The 22205-nt window shown below is 39.5% G+C and overlaps 1 protein-coding gene across 1 annotated transcript; it reads right to left on the bottom strand.

Moving 5' to 3' along the window:
- Positions 1 to 20213: 20213 nt before the first annotated feature.
- On the bottom strand, positions 20214 to 21904 carry LOC134824497 (uncharacterized). The gene is made up of 2 exons (XM_063836403.1): positions 20475 to 21904; positions 20214 to 20274 (listed from the first exon to the last, which is right to left on the bottom strand). Exons 1-2 carry the CDS (start codon positions 21902 to 21904, stop codon positions 20214 to 20216), a joined length of 1491 nt encoding a protein of 496 aa, XP_063692473.1.
- Positions 21905 to 22205: the final 301 nt, after the last annotated feature.

Here is a 22205-nt window from a genome sequence, read left to right as displayed (position 1 = left end):
TGGGTGGACCCTGTTTCAGAACAACATACACAGCTTGTGATGTGTTGTAACATGAGTTGACTAAGATGATAAACAGCTGATAATTGTCAGTTGCAAGATGACAGCGGAATTTCAAATCAGATTATCGCATTCACTCACATACATAAATCATAATATATAATCCCATATACTCACGTATAATTGTTCATATACATGCAAATAATCTCATATAATCGCATATAATTATACACAATCAGAGATAATTGTATTCACTCTCGTATATAAATCACATATAATCCCATATAATCACGTATAACTGATCATGTATGCAAATAATCGCATATAATTAAGTATTAGTAGTTATCATTTGAAAGCAGAAATCAATGGTGCGCTGAGTACTGGTTATGAATAGTAATTCAGAAAGTGATAAATCTCGAAGATGATCTCCGTCTGACTAATTGACATAGAATTTGCGATGATCCCCTTGTACCATCTGGTATGATTCTTTAATGTCCCCACTGGGAAGTATTCCTACATGTTGGGTGCAGTGCTCGACAGACTCAAGAGTTACAGTTCCATCTCCAGGATGGTGCTTGCTAATCAGTGTGAAAATAAATCTATATGTATATGTTTTCACATTCATTCAGAGGCACATATTAGGTGCAGTAAAAAAATCTAAATTATGCGGTAAAACAGGGAGAGCTCGTGATGCACACATTTGTCCTCAAACCCCATCCCATCAAAACAAGAGAAGACGAGTTGCACCCCATGATCCTGAGGGAACTCGATCTGCTGTAGGTGGTTTATTCAAAATAATTGAAATCCCCTCCACTTCTTCATCCCCTGCTGTAACTGAGGTTTTAGAGGAAGAGCTGCCAAGATTTTCAGATATTTTGCGGTGAGTTAACATGTTTTTGATATAAATAACTGTATTACCGTTTGCAAAAACATAATATGAGTTCAACTTCTAATTAAGTTATCGTCATACATCACCCAACCAAACTAAATCGTTTCAGATTACAACAGGAGTTCTATAGAAGTGCAAAATTTTATCTCAGCATTCAAGTCATCTACATGCCGGAAACTGATGCAATGGAGGAAACCATTCAGTCATTCCGTACTCCTGCATCTGATCTTATAGAATCAACCAATGTGGAGGATGAGTTACAGAGGCATTTTGATATTTTGGGGGTACAGATGGACCAATTTGAGAGAAATGGTATGATTTTACTCAGATGATTCATCCTTTGTTTTAGAATTTAAAAATTAAAAGTAAATCACTACAATTCATTTCTTGAACAATTTCATAATCTTGACATCATTTGAATTTGAATTTACAGTAAAATCATGAAATATTCTTGAAAAAGTAACATTTTTCTCAAACTGTTTAATAAAATAAATGCAAAATTCACCACAAGTATTACTATGAAAACTCTGCAAAACTTTATTTTGAAACACAATCTTTTTTTCAAAGCAAATTTTACCTAAATTCTCAATGTATTCAGATGGAAATGAACCATTATTATATAATCGTCCAAAGCTATCAAAGTAATATGCATTGTTTCCTCTTACTACCAAAGCAGTCCAGTGTGACCCAGGTAAAGATGAATTATCTGTATTAATTATGAGGGAATATTCACTATCCGGAAAATTGGGGATTTGATCGCATGGATATGCACCTTTAAACTTGCTTCCACTTCTCAAATACTCATCAATCTCACCGGTGCTCAACCCCCGAACATCTAATTTCGATATCTTTATCCTTTTGTTTATTGATTGTTTGATTAGCACTCCTTTCCGCTTGCCTCTATGTTGCCAGATAGTGTCAGATTCTAACTCATCAGTACTATATTCTTTGCTAGAATCATCATCGCTACTTGTTACATCACTATATTCCTCATCATCACTACCTGGTACATCAGAGTTAGAGCTATCTTGCTGAGATTCCTCATCATCACTAGCTGCTACATCAGAGTTAGAACTACCTTGCTGAGATTCTTCAGATACTATTGTATCAGAATCTGAGTGTATGGAATCAGAACTATCCAATTTGACATCAGCTGCATCTGAATTAGCTTTTGACAGTGGTTGCAGAATGGTAGAACTTTCATTCGACTCTCGGTTCTCTCGATGATACCTACTAATGTGTGAATACAGACTATATTTATTGGCATAAGACTTGTCACAGAATGAGCAGGTTACAGAACTCATAATTGCAGTGCAAACGTTTTAGAATGTTAAGCAACAGCCATTATATAGCGATAATCGCAAATAATCGCATATAATTGCATGAAATAACATATTACATTGGTATATAATAGCTTATAATAACATATAATAGCATATAATCCCATATATATAAACAAAAGCTCTAAGAAACAGATAGTAAACAAAGTAAAAATTTCTGTCCCCTAATCTTTCTCAAACAAAAGTCATGCAATTTGCATACTTCTCCATTTAACTCTATTTTGAGCAATTAACGTTAAATAGTTCAAATCACATAAATTATTTAACGATAATTTTCGAACACTAAGGTCGTGTAGAATCAGTGAGAAAAGGTTTGACTGCGGTCTTCCACGCCGCCCTTGAAGCTGTAAGGTGTTAACAGCAAAAACAAGCGACGAATAGGCTGAACCATCTGTAGACCCACGCAGTACATGTCCGAGCATCCTCCTCCGACTATGAGTCACTTTAGCTGACAATGGTTCGCTATTGCAGCGTTTATACAAGTTCTTGTTGGAGATGATGTGAGGGTATTTGTAATTCAAAATTGATCGCAGATGACGTCTGTGAGCAATATCTAGTTTTTCCAATACTGATACTATAATTGCATATAATAGTATATAATCGCATATAATCACATTCATTTATGTATATAATCACGTATTCTAATCTAAGTAAACTATAGGTAAAAATATAATATTAATCATAAGCTAAAATGTACTAATCTTTGTATTCTAAATGGGGAAAAAGAAGAAACATTGTCAGTCAGTCGAGAAAATTGTCAGTCAGGCTATATGGCAGCTTTGTAGATGTTGTGACTATGCTAGTAGTGGTCCCAGGTTTGCGACTGGAATTGCGGTGTTATATCTAGTAAAATCACATTTTAATGTTTATACTCGCAAATAATCACATATAATCGCAAATAATCGCATATAATCGCATATAATCGCATGAAATAACATATAACATTAGTATATAATAACATATAATAGCATATAATCGCATATAATCGCATATAATCGCATATAATCGCATGAAATAACATATAACATTAGTATATAATAGCATATAATCGCATATAATCAAATATAATCGCATTCATTTATGTATATAATCACGTATATTATATCTTAAAATCACATTTTATTGTTTATACTCGCAAATAATCGCATATAATTGCAAATAATCACATATATAATAGCAGGGAGGGAATAATCCAACTTATACATACAACTTATTAAAGATCCTTTCAAAGATTTATTTTCACACTGATTAGCAAGCACCATCCTGGAGATGGAACTGTAACTCTTGAGTCTGTCGAGCACTGCACCCAACATGTAGGAATACTTCCCAGTGGGGGCATTGAAGAATCATACCAGATGGTACAAGGGGATCATCGCAAATTCTATGTCAATTAGTCAGACGGAGATCATCTTCGAGATTTATCACTTTCTGAATTACTATTCATAACCAGTACTCAGCGCACCATTGATTTCTGCTTTCAAATGATAACTACTAATACTTAATTATATGCGATTATTTGCATACATGATCAGTTATACGTGATTATATAAGATTATATGTGATTTATATACGTGAGTAAATGCAATTATCTCTGATTGTATGTAATTATATGCGATTATATGAAATTATTTGCATGTATATGAACAATTATACGTGAGTATATGGGATAATATATTATGATTTATGTATGTGAGTGAATACGATAATCTGAGATTATGTATAATTACATGCGATTATATAGTATATATGTGATTATGTGTGATCGCAAGGTATAATACATGACAAGTTTAGCCAACCATTAATGTCGGTGCAGTTGAAGACCTCAAAGTTTTGTGAATCCATTTCTTTCCTTTCCACTGAAGGTAACCTACCCAAAAATTCAAAGCTAATGAATGTGAAAACATATACTTCTCCTTGGATTTACGAATTCCAAAACATCTCAGTAAACGACTTGATAAAAGCAATAATGGATATAAACAGGATATTAATGATTTACAGAGGCACATATTAGGTGCGATGGGTGCGGGATCGCACAATTTACTGTTTTCCGCACATTTCCGCATAATTTATTGTTTTCCGCACATTTCCGCACATTTTGTAATTTTCTGCATATTTCCGCATAATCTAGAATTTTCCGCGTAATTTCGCATAATTTTGAAATTTTCGCGTTAAGATTTTCGAGTGTAAAAACCAAAATATTTTAAAAGTCGTGCTCTTTTAGGATCGTGACTCAGAGCCTTTCGGGACCCTGACCCAGGCCCTTTCGGGACCCTGACCCAGGCCCTTTTGGGACCGTGACCCAGGCCGTTATGGAACCCTCGCCGTTACCGTACTTCGATCATATCTGCAGCCTTTTTATCGGGTAATGAGCTCTATTCGTTGTAGCGTTGGCTTTATAATGGGCTTAATGGATCTTGAATCAAATGGTTTACAAGTACTGACGATCAATGCCAACAAGCGTGTCACATATTTGCGATCACGCATGGGATCTGATCGACTTTATCAAGAGGCGTCTTCAAATAACTATCTCCTGATCTCTAGCAGATCAAGTCACTGTTCTCAGATAACTGAATCTCAATATAGATTCAATCATGGTCTTAGTAAAGAACTACTCCCTCAGTAACACATAAAGACTAAAGTTAAACAGACCTATTTTTGATAAGAGCGGAGGTTATACGTTTAGAAGTTCCAAAGTCCTTCAGAAAAAGTCCGCATAATTGGTAAAAATTTACCGCACCCTACCGCACATTTTACCTTTATAGTCGGGTGTGGTACCGCATAATTTAGATTTTTTTACTGCACCTAATATGTGCCTCTGAATAAATGTGAAAACATATACATATAGATTTATTTTCACACTAATTAGCAAGCACCATCCTGGAGATGGAACTGTAACTCTTGAGTCTGTCGAGCACTGCACCCAACATGTAGGAATACTTCCCAGTGGGGACATTAAAGAGGGTCACAAGGTCTCAGAACCATAGTTCATGGCACTTAGGAAATGACGATAACAATGTAAAGAACATAATCTGAAAATTTGAGCTCTCTACCTAGCTCCTGAGCGGAGTTACAGCCATAATTAGATCTCGCCCCTGTGACGTCAGCTAAATTCTTCCGCTCGGGTGGGCTATGCTTGTCAAAGCAAACTTAGTGTAATGTGTTCTGTTTTCTGCCTAGTTTCTTACATGATTAACCTATTTCTATTTCCAATTTCCAGTTATGTTGTCTGCTGCTAGAAAATTACACGTAGAATTACACGATTTATTGACATAATGTTGATATTGTAACAGAAATAAAACATTACATAACATTTAGCATTGTAATATTCACTTTTGGTAAAAAGTTTTAAATGAAAAAGACCTAGTTGCCCATTCTAGAGAAACTCTTATTCTTGACACTAGCCAATGACGGCTTATCTACCCCGTGGAAGGTCCTAGGTACCGGTTTGCGGATGTAACGATTTAAGTCAATCGGTAGGAGGGTGTTTGAATTAACATTCCCCACAATCTCTGACAGGAGACTTTTCTTGAAGGGAATGATGTCCTTCACCACCTTTGTCTTAATCCTATATCGCTTGCTCGCCCTTGAATAATCCCGTACTTCATACCGCTTAGATGGGGCCATGCTCTGCAGATTGTTGTGTATAAGCACCGCAAACATCGTCATACTCATAATGATGCTGGTGTCCATCTTGTAGGCTGTTGACTTGGACAGGTACTTTATCTTTGTGCTATGTATGACACTAACAGACGATTTTATCAATCTCATAATGAGCAAGTCAGTGCTTCACCTTGTTTCATACTCAGTCAATAAAAAGGGATGCATCAACGAAAAAGATACAGAAAATTTCAACAAAATGCTGAGATTTACTGGGTACAAATCGTTCTTGAACATAATTGATTTGAAAGGGTTGGGGAAAAGAAGGAGATACGGACTTCCGGCATGTGTAGTGCACAACATACGTGAAAAATATCCGAGTGCAAACAAGGACTACACTGGATTTAAGGCAGCGTTAGACGATTCTGAGGGAAGTGGATCAGGCAACCAACTTGGAAGTGATAAACTCCGTGCATTTTAAAGTGCATACTGCATTCCAAAAGTTCACTGCCTAAATTTCACTGCCTCTCACTTTTTCCCACAATAGTGTTACCAGAAGTCAGAACACTCATACAGCTATCAGGAAAGACTGCTATATTTGACTGCCAGGATTGTAAAATAACAATTTTGCCGCAAAAATAGTTTTCGTCGAAGTTTAATAACACTTTTCGCTACAGTCAAAACACTACAGTCAAAACTTAACGAGCCATTAAATAGAAAAGGAGGCAAATCGGGACAGTTTTGCATTTCACGGTAAGAATGTAACGTAAACAAACGGCAAGCTGAGCGGAATGGATTTTGTTTGTGTCATCAGTCTGGCCACTAACGACTCTACAAATCTATTTTTATTCACACTCTGGGCCTAGAATTTTGAGATCCCGGTCCGCAATTACCTCAACATTACACTGAGTAGAGTTGGAATTGGCTGTAATTTAGTCAATATCGACTCTTGTGACCCTAAAAGGATATGATCTCAACCTCTTCCTACTAGTTTGACAAAACGAGTCGAGAGATTGGACGTGATCCCTGAGACGCTTGAAAAGTTTAAAGCTGTTTTTACTGACAACTTTATTTTCTCGGACAGCTTTGCATTTCTTTCTACTTCCCTTGGTAGGTTGGTATCAAATATTAAAAAAGTCAGGTATCGAAAAGTTCAAGCAATTAAAAGAAGAGTTCCCAGAAAACTACAAACTGCTGTCAGAGAAAAGGTGTCTATTTCTATGATTATGCTTCATCTTTCTCAGTTTCCACCGTGGTTTAAATATATATGAGGGGTGTAAGAAGCAGCCTCATGTTACACTGGTGTGTCATATGGTGGGACATGGTACTTTAACCTAATCCTGCTCGTTTCGTATTACACAAATGTAATCACGTGACTTACTTACTTTGGTTACTTTGGTTGTGTTTATCCTCGTAGCAGGAAGGGTCATCAGATTTCTGACCACCTCGATGGCGAGTAGTCTACCAGGGAATTAGACCAGCTGCAGCTATAACCGGAAGTCGGAGGGTTGTCCGGTATCAAAGCAATAAACTTGGACAAACTAACTTTAAACGACTCAAACGTAGCTTCAGCTTTAATATTATCAGGCACTTTGTTCCACAGTTTTGGTCCTCTTACAGCAAATGAGCTGTCATAGAGTGTCTGGTTGCTCGAGGAACTCAACCTAGACAGGGAAGGGATGATTGCTCGGGTACCATGTCTGGATGTTTTTGTGAACCTTATATTGCTGCAATTGGGGACAACATTGTGAAGGATCTTCCACATCATCAGAATAGTGTACCGTTCCCTTCTGCGCTGCAGTGACATTAGCTTTAGATGTGAAAGCCTCTCCCAGTAGTTCATATTTTCCAGACCGCATATACGATCGGTGAATGTTCGCTGGACCCCCTCCAAAAGCTGGATCTCAGTCACCTTAACAGGGTCCCACAGCGGACAACAGTACTCTAGTAGGCTTCTGACCAAAGACTTATATAGGGTAGTCATTACGGTCCTATCACGAGTTTTGAAGACACTAAACACCCATGACAGTGTGCTTCTAGCTTTCTTGACCATATTACCGATCTGTTTGGACCAGTTCAGATCGCTTGATACCATAACTCCGAGGTCTCTAACGTTCTCAACGGGATGTAGTATTTCCTCGCTGGAGACCTTGTAAAGTAGAGTTTCCACGTAAAAAGGGAGTTCAGAAAAGGTACTCTTTCTATTGTGGAGATGATTCAGGAGCTCAAACTTCTGTTCGTGGAGCTTCATGTTGTTGCAGCGTGACCAGTCGAGAATACCGTACAGATCAGCCTGAAGCAGCAGACAGTCCTCAAAGCAATCGATACGTTTGGAGACCCTAGTATCGTCAGCAAAGAAGCTTACCTTAGAAGAGGTAACAGCTAGCTCTAGATCGTTAATAAACAAAATGAACAATAGTGGTCCTAACACACTTCCCTGAGGGACACCACTTAGAACCCTGGCACTGTTCGAATGAACACCGTTTAGGACTACAACCTGTTCACGGTCAGAGAGAAATGACTGGATCCAGCTTAGAAGTTTGCCATGAAATCCGTATCTCTTTAACTTCAACAAGAGAAGGTCCAAGTCAACTTTATCAAACGCCTTGGCGAAGTCGAGGTATATAGAGTCTGTGTCTTTCCCCTGAGTAAACCCTTCAAAGATGTCATCAAAGTGATCGAGCATTTGGGTCAAGCAGCTTCTGTTCGATCTGAAACCATGTTGTTTGTCAGATAACAAATTGTTGGTTTCGAGATACTGAACCATGTGTTTCCTAACCACTCTTTCATAGACTTTGACTACATGTGAGGTCAGAGTAACCGGTCTGTAGTTAGCAGCATCACACCTGCTACCTTTCTTGAAAAACGGTGTGACATATCCAGTCTTGTAGAAACTTGGGACTATGCCTGTATACATGGACTCAGACCAGAGGAGATGAATCGGAACACTCAAGCTTGAAGCACATCTTTTGAGGAGAATAGCAGGAATACCATCGGGTCCGGGTGCAGAGTCCAGCTTAATCTCAGATATAGCTTCCGCGATGTGGTTAGGTGTGAGTACCAGTTCTGTATCCCTACTAGTGAGAGGTGGTACTGTAAATGCAGGTAGTGACTTATCAGGGCAGTTGGGGTCACTAAAGACAGAACAGAACTGTTGCTGCAGTATATTAGCTAACTCTTTCCGTTCAGTTACCAGTTTCTTATCACGGTTTAGAAGAGTTGAAATATTGTGCTTAACTTTAGAAAAAGATTTAGCGTATGAGTAAAAGTATTTAGGATTGACTTTAATTTTATCCACTGCTCTCTTTTCACCTTTATCAAGATGGTGGACTATAGCTTCCTTGATCTCATAGCAAATTAATCCAATTTCGTCTTCAAGTGTCTTGATTCGAGCTAGGTCATTGGCACACTTTACAGCAGAGAGACGGGTTTTAAGTCGTGACTTCTTCCTTCTCAGCGAATTATAAAGCTTCGGCTGGCCAGTTGGTGGTCGTTTCCGAGGAACATTTTCCAGGCATATATTAAGCACTGTCCGTGTAAACTCTGCGGGAAATTCTTCAAAAGTGCTTGCGTCTCTCAAGTCCTTCCAATTCACTCTGTTCAGGATCTCAGTAATCGGTTCAAAGTCTGCCCGATTAAAGTCTAGGGCTCGGAAGCTCATTTCGTCAAGATATGAAGCCTGAGCCTTCTCCATCAGACCAGGGTTAAAGGATAGCAGTACATTAACCATGTCATGATCAGATATTTCTGTTGCTTCACAAGTTACATCAGATACTAGCCGATCATTGTTACACAAGACGAGGTCTAGTGTACTGTTTCCCCTGGTTGGAACAGTAACCACCTGACTCAGCAGATGGGTTGACATGAAGTTTAGCAGGTATTGGGCGGAGAGATTTGAATCAGAGGTCCCACCGCTCATGATGTTTAGTGTTTCCCAGTCAATCTGGGGAAAGTTGAAATCGCCTGTTATAAAGACGTCGTAGCCACTAGGTGCAAGGTTCTCAATAGCGAATGTAAATCTATCTATTAGTTTTGAGAAACTACTTGAGCTTGCGTCAGGTGGCCTATAAGCAACTGCTATGCAAAGTTTAGCAGAAGGGTAGACATTAAAGATTCCCTGGCAAATGCTGTCGTCGTAAGTCTCCGACACCGAGACTGGGATGGACGACAGTGAGTAAAGTATTACTCCTCCGCCAACTCTCTTACTGCGATCACTTCGACAAAGTGAGTATCCGGGTAACTGAAGCTGGGCGTCACTGATATGTGACTTAAGCCAAGATTCTGTGATAGCAATAAAGGTGTAGAGCTGTCCAGATTGTCGTTTATCGTCTACATGACCAACAAGGTCATTAAGCTTCCATCTGCAGGTACTGTGGGCAGATGGATTTAAACTCCTAGCATTTAATAATAAGAGTGAGGAGAGAAAGGAATCTGGTGGTGTGGTAGCCTGGGCACACCTAGACTCATCATTGGGGGAGCTGATTGAACTGGGTAGATCATGGATGCTCCCATTGGCTGTGTGACAGTTTGGGATGGGGATGGGGTACCTTGATCCATCTTTTTCTCCAATGCTTCCAACTTGGCCGCCATCCCAGTGATCAAGTTTCGTAGCTCTAAAAAATCACTCGTGTTGGCATTGGCATCACTATTCTGTTTGCTGTACCTCTGATTCGTGTTAAGAGTGTTACTCTTAGGACGCTCTCCCCTCTCAGGACGCTCCTTTGTACTCTTTCTGGTCGACCGGGGGTGAAACTTTAAACAGTCCTTTTTAGAACACGAACCATTCTCAAGTGCAGTTCTACAGATATCAGGGTGAAAGAATGTACAGTTTTTACCTTCTTTACAACCACTCCTTCCCGTGAAACCAGATGCTCGGTACTGATTGCAGACCCTTGGATGAGTAGAAGGGCAAGAGTTCCCGTTGATCTTCTTTTTTCCACTGATTCCGTGTGGACAACTCCAGTTTAGGAACTCTTGACAAACAGTTGGGGCTAGTTGTGAAGAGTCTGTAGCTGCAGCTGTCGTTGCAGTGGCTGAACTAGGTGATAACACAGGAGATGGAATTTGGGTCGAAGATATCACACTAGAAGGATTAAGACTGGAAACATCTGCTGAACTGTCCAAGGACTGGCTGTCAGCAGAAGAAACATTTCCTGATAGTGAAGAAGATGTGTGGCGTGATCTCTGTTTCCTAGGTTCTATAGGATCAATTAGCCCATGACATGTGTTACAGAGCCACACAAAACCTGTCGGCGTGTTCATAGCTGACAGGGTCTGATGTAGCTCTTTGTTTCTTTCACAACAATGTGAACCTTTGAAACATTTAAAGCAATTGAAAAAAGGCATGACCTCAGGATCATGATCAATCACGTAGTTATCACCGCACTCTCCACACTTTCCAGGCATCAGAGCCATAAAACCAAGATAAAGGCGATTGGCAAGAGATGACTTAGTGAAAATCTTAAAATCGTCCTTGTCAGCAAGAGCAATTCCTAGAAATTCAGCACAACTTTCAAGTATTCCGACCGTAAATTGATTAAGTCGCTGAAGGTTAACTGAACGAGACTGTAAACATTCAAAAGCAGAAATAACAGGTCTGATAGACGAGTTAGCTTTTTCTATCAGTTTCCCGATAATAATCTTGGTACTTTCACTGTCATTTTTCTGGGGATTCCCTGCCATGGTGTAATGTATACCCGATGTATTGTACAATAAATGTACAATGGCACACGTTCACTTATCGCAATTTAGCAACAAATAACTGATAAGCGAGCACTTAAAATTACAACCAAACAAAAACGATTATATTATTAGATACTAGATACAATCAAAGCAGATCTGAAGGGTTAAAGCAGTCTTAATCTCATTCTAATAATTGATGTAATCACGTGACTAGATAAAATTAAAACACATTTGAAGGGTAAAAGCAGCATTATATAACATTCTATTAATTGATGCAATCATGTGGCTAGATAGGGGTTACAGCACGTCTGAAGGGTTAAAGCAGTCTTATATCACATTCAAATATTTGATGTAATCACGTGTCAAGCTGAATGTGTTTGCACTGAAACAAGATCCAGGCACATTGACGATAAGACTAGAATTATTCCATATTAGGACATGTCTGGCATCATGTGACTAATCACGTGACAGGCTGTATACGTTAAGGTATAATGATAGGATAACTGTGTGGGTCACATGACCTGGGTCAAGCCATGAGTCATGATGTGAGATGACACTACACCACGTGAGATGAGACCACTCCATGTGGCAGTGTGTGAGGTGATGAGACAGCACGTGAGATGAGTCACACCACGTGGTATGATTTATCCCCCTGGTGCAAGCAAGAGAGCAGTAACCACGTGAGATGAGATCACATCACGTGACAGGATTTGAGGATGCATTGCACCACGTTACACCACGTGAGATGACGTCACACCACTTCAAGCCGTGTGGGATGACGTCACGGATGACATGCCGGCCGGAAGCGGTAGTTCAACCTCCTGCGAGCCATCTTCTTGCTTATACACACCCCTATTATTCTACTGAAGTCCAATCAGTGGTTATTTAGACATGTTAATTTTGTACTTGCAGTCATTTGCACTGCGATCATAAACGGAGTAAATGTTGTTTTATATCTTCCATATTTTCTGAGACAAAACGTGAAACATTTTTTTAAATAATTTTGTGACTCTGTTCGCTGGTCTGAATCCAAATAATGTATTTTTGTAATCATTGTTTTGAAACTATCATTCTGACTTTATGAGTTCTGTTTTGCTTTTTAAAGGAACTGCTCCCTCCAGGAAAAGTTAAGGAAAGGGACAGTGCAAGAAAATTTGTTCAGCAGTGATACAATTAATGAATTAAGTCAACAAGTTTTCCAAATTAATACGACAAGATTTTAGCAATATCTAAGTTGGCGTTAAAGTAAAATTAGGAATAGGAGTAAAAGTAACACGTTTGGGTCGTACACTATGGTAACACGACATCTGACAGCGACATCTGTCCGACAGCACTATCGTCTTGTGTTTAAGGTAATATCTCAAATTTGGCACGTAGAAACACACACACTAAAATCAATGGAAATAATTACCGGACTTTATTATTCACGGACTTTAATGCCACAGACATTATTTTCACGGACTTAATTATTCACGCTAAGGTCTGCAGCGTGAAAGTAATGACCGTGATAATTATGACCGATAAGGTATGCGCTCGTCAACTATAAAACAAACCCAAAAGCAACGCTTAAAACCTTAGTTGTAGTGAACGTACGGAACGTTCACTAAAAATAGTTTGTGAACGCGTTCGCTAAAAGATTTTAACGTTCGGAACATAAGGAACGTTAATTGCTATAATGAAATTAAAATACCGGACATAGCCCAATTATCCGGCAAAGTACTAGCGTTTCCATTGCCACTTGCGTTGATGAGGAAAGATTAGTTGGTGCACAACTTGATGAAAAACGATATTTTCTGGCAACTGATTTATGGGCATTGTCTCTTACTTTTATATTCGTGTGCTGCCAGGTGTTTTATCTTTTAATTTGCTAGCCAGATAAAATTATTGATTGAAATTCCCATTGAGCAGTGAGCACGATTGAAATGATTCAAATTATAATCGTTAAATGCACAATTTTCCTCTGTACTCCTGTAACTCTTTCTTAAAATGAAACAATTGCCGTAATTAAAATCGTTCTACAAAGAGCGGTACGGACCACTTACGTTTCAAATGAATTCAAATTTTTCGTTAAATCACCCTTGTTAAATATCTTTGGCACTATCTTACCGCCCACTTGCACTGGTCGGAAAATTTATGGGTTTCGGCTCTCTGGAAAGTATTAAATTTTTATTTAAATAACCCGCAAGGGAGGGTTGCATCTGTCACAATGTAATTACGCCATTAATTGTATAATATTTAGTTTCAAACAACTCCGTCGTAACTTTATTTATTGCAAGCGACTTAGTTTGAAGAAATGGAGTGACCTGTAACAGTGTAACCGGGCGAGGGGTTCTCCCCGAAATCAACCATAAATTTGACTTTGGGTATGTTGAAAACATATTAAAAACACATGCTGTACGACCTCTTATAAAATTTCAACCTCAGGGAGAGTTCAGGGAGAGTTCATAGTGCACCCTAATGTTAAATATCTCAACTTCAAGGAGAGTTCATAGCGCACCCTAACGTTAAATATTTCAACCTCAGGGAGAGTTCATAATCATAGCGCACCCTAACGTTAAATATCTCAACCTCAAGGAGAGTTCATAGCGCACCCTAACGTAAAATATCTCAACTTCAAGGAGAGTTCATAGCGCACCCTAACGTTAAATATCTCAACCTCAGGGAGAGTTCATAGCGCACCCTAACGTTAAATATCTCAACCTCAAAGAGAGTTCATAGCGCACCCTAACGTTGAATATCTCAACTTCAGGGAGAGTTCATAGCGCACCCTAACGTTAAATATCTCAACCTCAAAGAGAGTTCATAGCGCACCCTAACGTAAAATATCTCAACTTCAGGGAGAGTTCATAGCGCACCCTAACGTTGACAGCATCACAAAATATTGACTAACGTTCACTAACGTTCACAAACGTTCACTACAAAATGATTGGAACGTACGTTCAGTACGACTAAGTTCAGCGTTCACTACAACTAAGCTTAAAACCCACCTCAGGTATTACTAGGCTATTCAAAAACGAAAATATAGCTTATATATGAGCTATATCCATGTGTGTATTATATCTTAAACAATAATCTCAGAATGTGTGCTTTCTGTGTGTTTTCTGTGTGTTTTCTGTGTTTGCGTGTGTAATTTCCGAGCGGCTTAATCAAGAAAACGGTAAGAGTTGCGGGGCTGGTTTTTTCGGTATAGTGCCGACAAAACTATGAGGAAGCCAAATGGTAAAGGTTTTTTAAATCGGTCGGTGGTAAGTGGTTAAATTGATGATTTTGTACCACAAATGTTACATAAAATGGCTTGAGGAGCTTAATCAAGAAAACGGTAAGAGTTACGCGGGGCTCGCTCTCTCTCCCATTACTGCATATGTGTTGTTTGTTGTTTGTTTGTTTGTAGAACCCGTCCCCAATCTCGTATCGGAAAATGACTAAATTCAGTTCTGAGTGTGAATACGAGTGGTACCTGCAAGTGTGTTCATCAAGCATTTAGAGTTCTGTAAAACTGCAGTTACAATTGTGCTAGAATATTTTTAGTTTATGCTATCGATATCAGGTCTAAATCCCTACATGCTTCCAAATTTTTTAATCTCCAACTTTCTGCACAATGTACTGGAATGTTTTGAAAAATAAATAAAATAAAATAAAGTAGTATATAAATAAAATCAACGATTTAATGTTAGGAAGGTAAAATGAATTCCCTGGTTTATAGTCGGAAAATAAAAGTATGTAGCGTCGATACCAAACCGATTATTGGGCGATAATAGCTGAATCTAAGATGAGAAGTACGGACTCGTTTAGGGGGAAAAGTACGTACTATAATTGTACGTAACTTTGAAAAGTCCGACTCATACGACGTACGATTCAGATAGAATTTTTTTGTTTTTGAATTATTATCATCGGGGCCGTTGTAAAATGTAAGTGTTTGCCGATGTTAGAGAAAATATACCGGTCGCGAACAAATTAAACACACAATTCTTAGGTCAGGCAAGCATTTAAGAGTAAAACAAAAATTCTACAAAATTAATAGACAATTTACTTATTTAAACAGCTTGTTTCTCTTAAAGTTAAACTTTAAGTTAATCGACGATTGGAATATAGAAACACAAGTTTTTGAAAACGCTCAATATTAGTCCGTAACATGCGATTTAGAACTCTTAGAACTCGATTTCTAGAACTAGAAGGAGAACTTTTCATTAGAATTGAAAAGTATGTACGACACGAGTAAATTGAAAAGTCCGACTCATTTGTACTTCTCATCTTAGAGCTGAATAGTTGGTTCCTGGGATACAGAGTCCTCCTGATTCCTCAGTCTTTGAGTGTTTGAGATTGGGTTGAGGTTAGATCCGCATTATGGGAATCGTGCAGAGAGCTTAATTACAGTGTCGTAATTGGGTAATCATCGAGTACCCACTCAATTTTGCTAACGAGATAAACAAATTGCTTGATAACTTTGTCATTTTAAATTCGTTTCGCACCATCTTTTCAGATTATATTCCGGATTAAATGACCTATTGCAATATGTTACATGAACGGAGTCTCTAACATGTTCACAAACACCAGTATGAGCAATTCGGTGTTGATTGGGTGTGGCCTCGATTTCATGTCATCGTATATATATATATTATATATATATCAACAATACCCTGGACACAGAACTCAAAAGCAACATTAAAGCATTCACATTTGATTACAAAGCTTTATATGATTCATTGAGTCCCCACCTTACAATCCAAGCTTTGAAGGTGGCCATGGAAGAAAAGAGACCAGAATGGTCCGCCAAATTCAAGGAGTGGTTGATAAGAAGTGTTGAACTCAGCTTTGAGTCGTCTATAGGCAAATTTAACGGAGAGTGGTACAGACGGAAACGAGGAGTACCAACAGGAGGCAGTATCTGTGTACAACTTGCAAACATAGCAGTATACCATGTCATACGTGAGCAAGTCTATACAGACACGGAACTAATGGAACCTGTAAAATCGGTCAAAAGATACATAGACGACGGCTGTGGAGTATTCCATGGTACGAAAAGACAGTTTTCAAAATTCATCGCGACTGTCAACTCAAGGCTAGCAGAACTTGGCCTCCACATTGATGAGAACATCATAGAAGATAACAGTGTTTATGTGTCGTTCTTAGACATCAAATTTTGTTTTGACACCGCAGGTGATCTTCAGACAGACCTCCATGTTGAAGAGACTGATGCCCGCTCTTACCTGTACTTCGGTTCCCACCACCCGAACCATACATTCAGCAGCATAGTCTATAGTGCATGCCTGAGACTCCGGCGAATCATCAATGATAACGACAGACTCCGAAAACAAATTGATGAATTAAAAACCTTTTTCTTCCAATCCAACTACCCTAAAACTATGGTAGATAACATCAGTGAAAAAGTCAAAGGCTTTTAAAGATGTCTCAAACCACTGGACAACTCAAACAGCAATGTCCTGGTACCAAAGTCTCCAGGACCAGCAGTCCGCGTTATTTCAACATTTGGCAGTGATCAAGAGTTAGTAGAATCGGTGCAAAGATTGGAACCAGAACTCAGTAGAACCAGGAGCTTCTCAGGATTATCTGGTTCCCATACAAGTGGAACACCCCAGGCTCCCCAATATCATCTAGAGCCGGTACATCACGCCCTATCTTCAAATTCGTCAGACGTACTGGAACATCATTTAGAAGGAAGTTAGTCAAAGCAAAACAGTTTGCGGATGACTTAACCCAACCTCACACAAGACCATGTGGGGGCAGACACTGCGGTACCTGTAACATCATATCTCCACATCCATCAATAACAGTCAATGGACAGCGAGCCAAAGCAGTGTCTGGTACATGTGTCAGCTACAATGTTGTATACCTCTTCAGCTGCCAACTTTGTAACATGTGTTATGTAGGAAGAACGGTGCAGCCCCTCAGGGCACGAGTAAACGAACATCGCGCCCATTACTACAAACTCATTTCGGACAATACTTTTGTCCCTGAAGAAAACGACGACGGATTCAGCTTGGGTAAACACCTTGTAGAAGTTCATAACATGAAACAACGTGACAATTTCAACCAGGCTTATAAAATGTCAATTCTCAGTAATAGTAGCCCAAGAACTCTAGAAGTGGATGAACACCGTTATATTCAGAAACTAAGAACTATACGTCCACGGTCCATTGGGGCTCAATGCCATGGACCCGTTTGGGATTCCATTATTGGATTTATCTTAAATGTTTTCTATTGCATTGGAGCACAAGAGTTATGTTTTTTTAAAATATTCATATCGTTTTTAGTTGTGTCATTTCATTTCCAATGTTACACTTTGTAGGAACTGATATTAACCGAGTTTCTGATTCAGGATGTTACTGAAGATAGTAATGAAAATGTTTTAACACCTCAGTACTGTGTATTACTACAGCTCAACCTGCTCAGTCTGACTATTTGGGAATTTAAACTCTTGATATATATTATATAATTGTTTTCATGCTTTTATGAACTTCGTTATTACCTTATCGGACCTTATTTGGACGGACATTAAATGAACGGACATTATTATGAACGGACATTAATATGAACGCTAGAAGGCATTCAAACCATCAAAAATCCGAATTTTTTCATTACTTTGACGTTTTTTTATACTAGCTAATATACCAGCTAATGATCTTTAAATCCATTTTTTATACAATAGCATATAATATAAGCGTCTCAATACTCAATATATTACATTGCAGCAGCCGACCGCAATACAGAACAGTTTTAAGTTCAACGTACAATTTTTATTTTTACATTTTATTGTTACATTTTATTGTTACTAAAACCTTATATTTATTGTTACTAAAACAATAGCATAAAGCATATAATATAAACATCTCAATACTCAATACTCAATATATTACATTGCAGCAGCCGACCGCAATACAGAACAGTTTTAAGTTCAACGTACAATTTTTATTTTTACATTTTATTGTTACATTTAATTGTTACTAAAACCTAATATTTATTGTTACTAAAACAATAGCTCTCTCTCTCTCTGGTTTGGTCAACGGTTTCTGGCCTCCTAGTGAAGAGGGAGGCCTTCTCGCCGTGCCCACAGAGTGTGACTCCTGCTAGCCACACTCCAGGACTCCCTAAGTATATACAAAAGCATAGAATAATAGATATCAACGCAACAGACCTCTGGAGTCTCGAAGCTGTTACTACCTTGCTCAGAGCAAACCCACTTCAGATGTTCTTCTTCGGCGGGCAGGCGAGGGACTTCTGAGCATGGTCCACTGGATATGTGTCACTATCTGAGATAGTCCTGTGTGGGTCTAATGTATGATTGTTTATGAGCCTTGGTGTATGTCCTAGGTGCAAAACAATAGCATAAAGCATATAATATAAACATCTCAATACTCAATACTCAATATATTACATTGCAGCAGCCGACCGCAATACAGAACAGTTTTAAGTTCAACGTTTTATTGTTACATTTTATTGTTACTAAAACCTAATATTTATTGTTACTAAACATACATGTTACATGGTAAGGTCTCCTCCTAGTCGTTTGAGTGGCCTGCATCACACACATCGCGTTGGCGGCGTAACATATGTCTCCACTGTACTCGGTTGGTAGCCAAAGCTTCTGTTGTGTCGTTGTCGATGTTTTCAACACCTGTAAACTTAGCAGCATCTTCGAGTACGCAGGACTTCCAGTTCTTACGGGGTCTGCCCCTTGACCTCTTTCCATAGTTTGGCTTCCAGTTCAACAGAAACCTCGGTAGTCTAGAGTCTGGCATTCTAACTACATGTCCATACCAACGTAGCCTGGCAGCACTGATGAAAGTCTCAACTGACTTGATGCCAGCCCTCCTAAGAACTTCGTCGTTGGTTACATGAAAGAACCATTTAATCCTAAGGATCCTTCTCAAGGAGGTTTGATGGAAAACCTCGAAACGTTTCATTTGCTTTTTGGTGGTGTTCCAGACTTCAGCTCCATACAACAAGATGGTGAGGACAGCAGCCCTATAGATCCTGATCTTGGTTGGAGTCTTTATAGTTCTGCTATTCCAAATGTCCCAGAGCTGATGAAAGGCGCCATTAGCCTTCTGGATACGGACATCCAGGTCTCTGTTGATTGTCCCATCCCCACTAATAGTTGCACCCAGGTAGACATTGTATCACGTGGTGACCCCCACGGTCGCTTCACTATAGTGAAGCGCTACAGGGGGAGCCGCGCACTTCGTGCGCGGCGGGTCATACAACGTATGACAAGGTAGACAAAGTTGCTAACCTGCTCGACGGGTTCACCCTCAACCGACAGCTCAATACAATCATCCTTGATGAAAGGTCGCTGGGAGGCGCACTTGCTTACAGCCATGCATTGGGTCTTCTTTGCATTTATTCTGAGCCCAGCGTAGGAGCTGTAATGAACTAATAGATCAGTTGATTCCTGTAGGCCTTCCCCTGAGTTGTCCATAATAGCCATGTCATCAGCATAATCGGTGTCCAGAATGACCTTTTCCTCGACCGTCTTCATCTCTTTCTGTAGCACTGCGCCTTGACTGATGATCTTGTTGGTCTCAGCCAGAAATGCAGAAAAGTTTAGGCAGAAATTAAAGACAGGAGGTGCTTGAATGTCACCCTGACCTGTGCCTGAGTTAACATCAAACCAGTCTGTCAGCTCCCCATTAACCCTCACGGCACTCATGGTACCCCCAAAAAATGACTGAAATATTCTGACATATTTTTCAGGCAGCCCATAGTGTCTCATACTGCACCAAATAAAGTCCCTTCTGATAGAATCGAACGCTGCCTTGAAATCCACAAAATTAATGTAAAGAGGAATGTTAAACTCAAGACAGTTATGAATAATAGTTCGGAGAGAATAAATCTGATCAATACATGAGCGGTTCTGTCTAAATCCGCACTGATTCTCCCTAAGGAGACACTCCATACCAGCATGTAACCGCTTAAGAAGAATCATCTGAAAAAGCTTGGATGCTGTAGACCTTAAGGTGATCCCTCTGTTGTTCCCGCAGACTGAAGTGTCTCCTTTCTTCCCAATAACAATGATCACACCCTTTGACCAATCTTCAGGAACAGTCTCTTCTTCCCACACTTTCTTGAATAGACACTCTAGTTGATCAACTAGAGCACTCGCACCATACTTCAGTTGCTCGTTAGTTATCCCGTCCACTCCTGGGCTTTTGTTGTTCTTAAGCTTTGTCAGGGAATAACTGATCTCGTCTCTGGTGGGTGGTCCATCCGAACAAGAGAGAGAGTTAAAGTGGGGTTGGGGTGGTACTGTATCAAGGTCGGCAAGGTTGACACTTGATGATGGGGGGTTCAGAAGTTCAGTAAAGTGATCCTTCCACCTATCCCTCTGCTGTTGGGGATCCGTGATCTTCCTACCGTCCTTGTCCCGGACACAAGATGCTTGAGGCTTCTTGTTCTTACCAGAGATCTTCTTGATCTTTGCCCATACCTCACGCTGCTGACCTTTGCTCGCTGCTTCCTCAAGATCAGTAGCTACTCTAACTGCCCAGTTATTGTCGTCTAGCTTGCTGCTTTTCTTGACTAACTTATTAAGTTTAGAATACTCTGACCTGTTAGTGTCCGAGTTTGGGTCTTTGCGCTTAAACTGTGCCCGCTGAGTCAATAAATCCTTGGTCTTCCGTGACAGGTGTTGCTCCTTTGCCTTCCGGGGTCTTTTGCCTAGTACCTCCAGTGAGACATCAGTGACGGTCTGACTGAGATTACGCCACATATCCTCGAGGTCGACCTCACTATCCAGACTTGCAAATCGGTTTTGAAGAGCCACATTGTACTCTAAAACCGTAGTACTATCCCTCAGGCGCTCAATGGCAGGCACATTGGGCCTGTTGGCGTTGATCTTTGTCACTGACTGAAGTTTGATTTTCAGCAGTCCTAGAACCAGATAATGATCGGAGCCGATGTCTGCCCCGCGACATACCCTAACATCAAAAAGTGACTGACGAAACCGCTTTCCAATGCAGATATGATCTATCTGATTGACGGTGAGCCCGTTGGGGGACCGCCATGTTCCCTTGTGAATGTTCTTGTGCTCGAAGAGAGTTCCCCCGATGACAAGCTGGTTCGTCGCACAGAAATCCACAAGTCTTGTCCCGTTGTCATTTGATGAGCTATGGAGTAATTCCCCACCGATGACCGCTTCACTTCCATATCTGCCTGATGTTACTTTTGCATTAAAATCGCCGAGCAGTAACTTGATATCGTGACGAGGTAGCCCATCAAATGTATCTGTGAGTGTCCTATAAAACTTATCTTTCTCACTCTCCTCTGCACCCTCAGTTGGAGCATAGGCCACAACAACAGAGATGTTGATTTGCTTACTATGCAGCCTAGCAGTTAAAACCCGCTCCGATGTGGGAGTTACTAAAACAATAGCATAAAGCATATAATATAAACATCTCAATACTCAATATATTACATTGCAGCAGCCGACCGCAATACAGAACAGTTTTAAGCTCAACGTACAATTTTTATTTTTACATTTTTTGTTACGAAAACCTACTATTTATTGTTACTAAAACAATAGCATATAATATAAGCATCTTAATACTCAACATTCAATATGTTACATTACAGCAGCCGACCGCAGTATAGAACCTTTTTAAGTTCAAAAATTTATTATCAAAAATTTATTATCAAAAATTTATTATCAAATTTACTTAGTTTTATCATTTGTTACTACTATA

Source organism: Bolinopsis microptera, chromosome 12 (genome assembly GCF_026151205.1).
Source record: "Bolinopsis microptera isolate Bmic1 chromosome 12, MBARI_Bmic_1.0, whole genome shotgun sequence".
Lineage (NCBI taxonomy): Eukaryota > Metazoa > Ctenophora > Tentaculata > Lobata > Bolinopsidae > Bolinopsis > Bolinopsis microptera.
The sequence above is the reverse complement of the archived record's forward strand: the minus strand, read 5'-3'. Positions and strand labels throughout refer to the sequence as shown.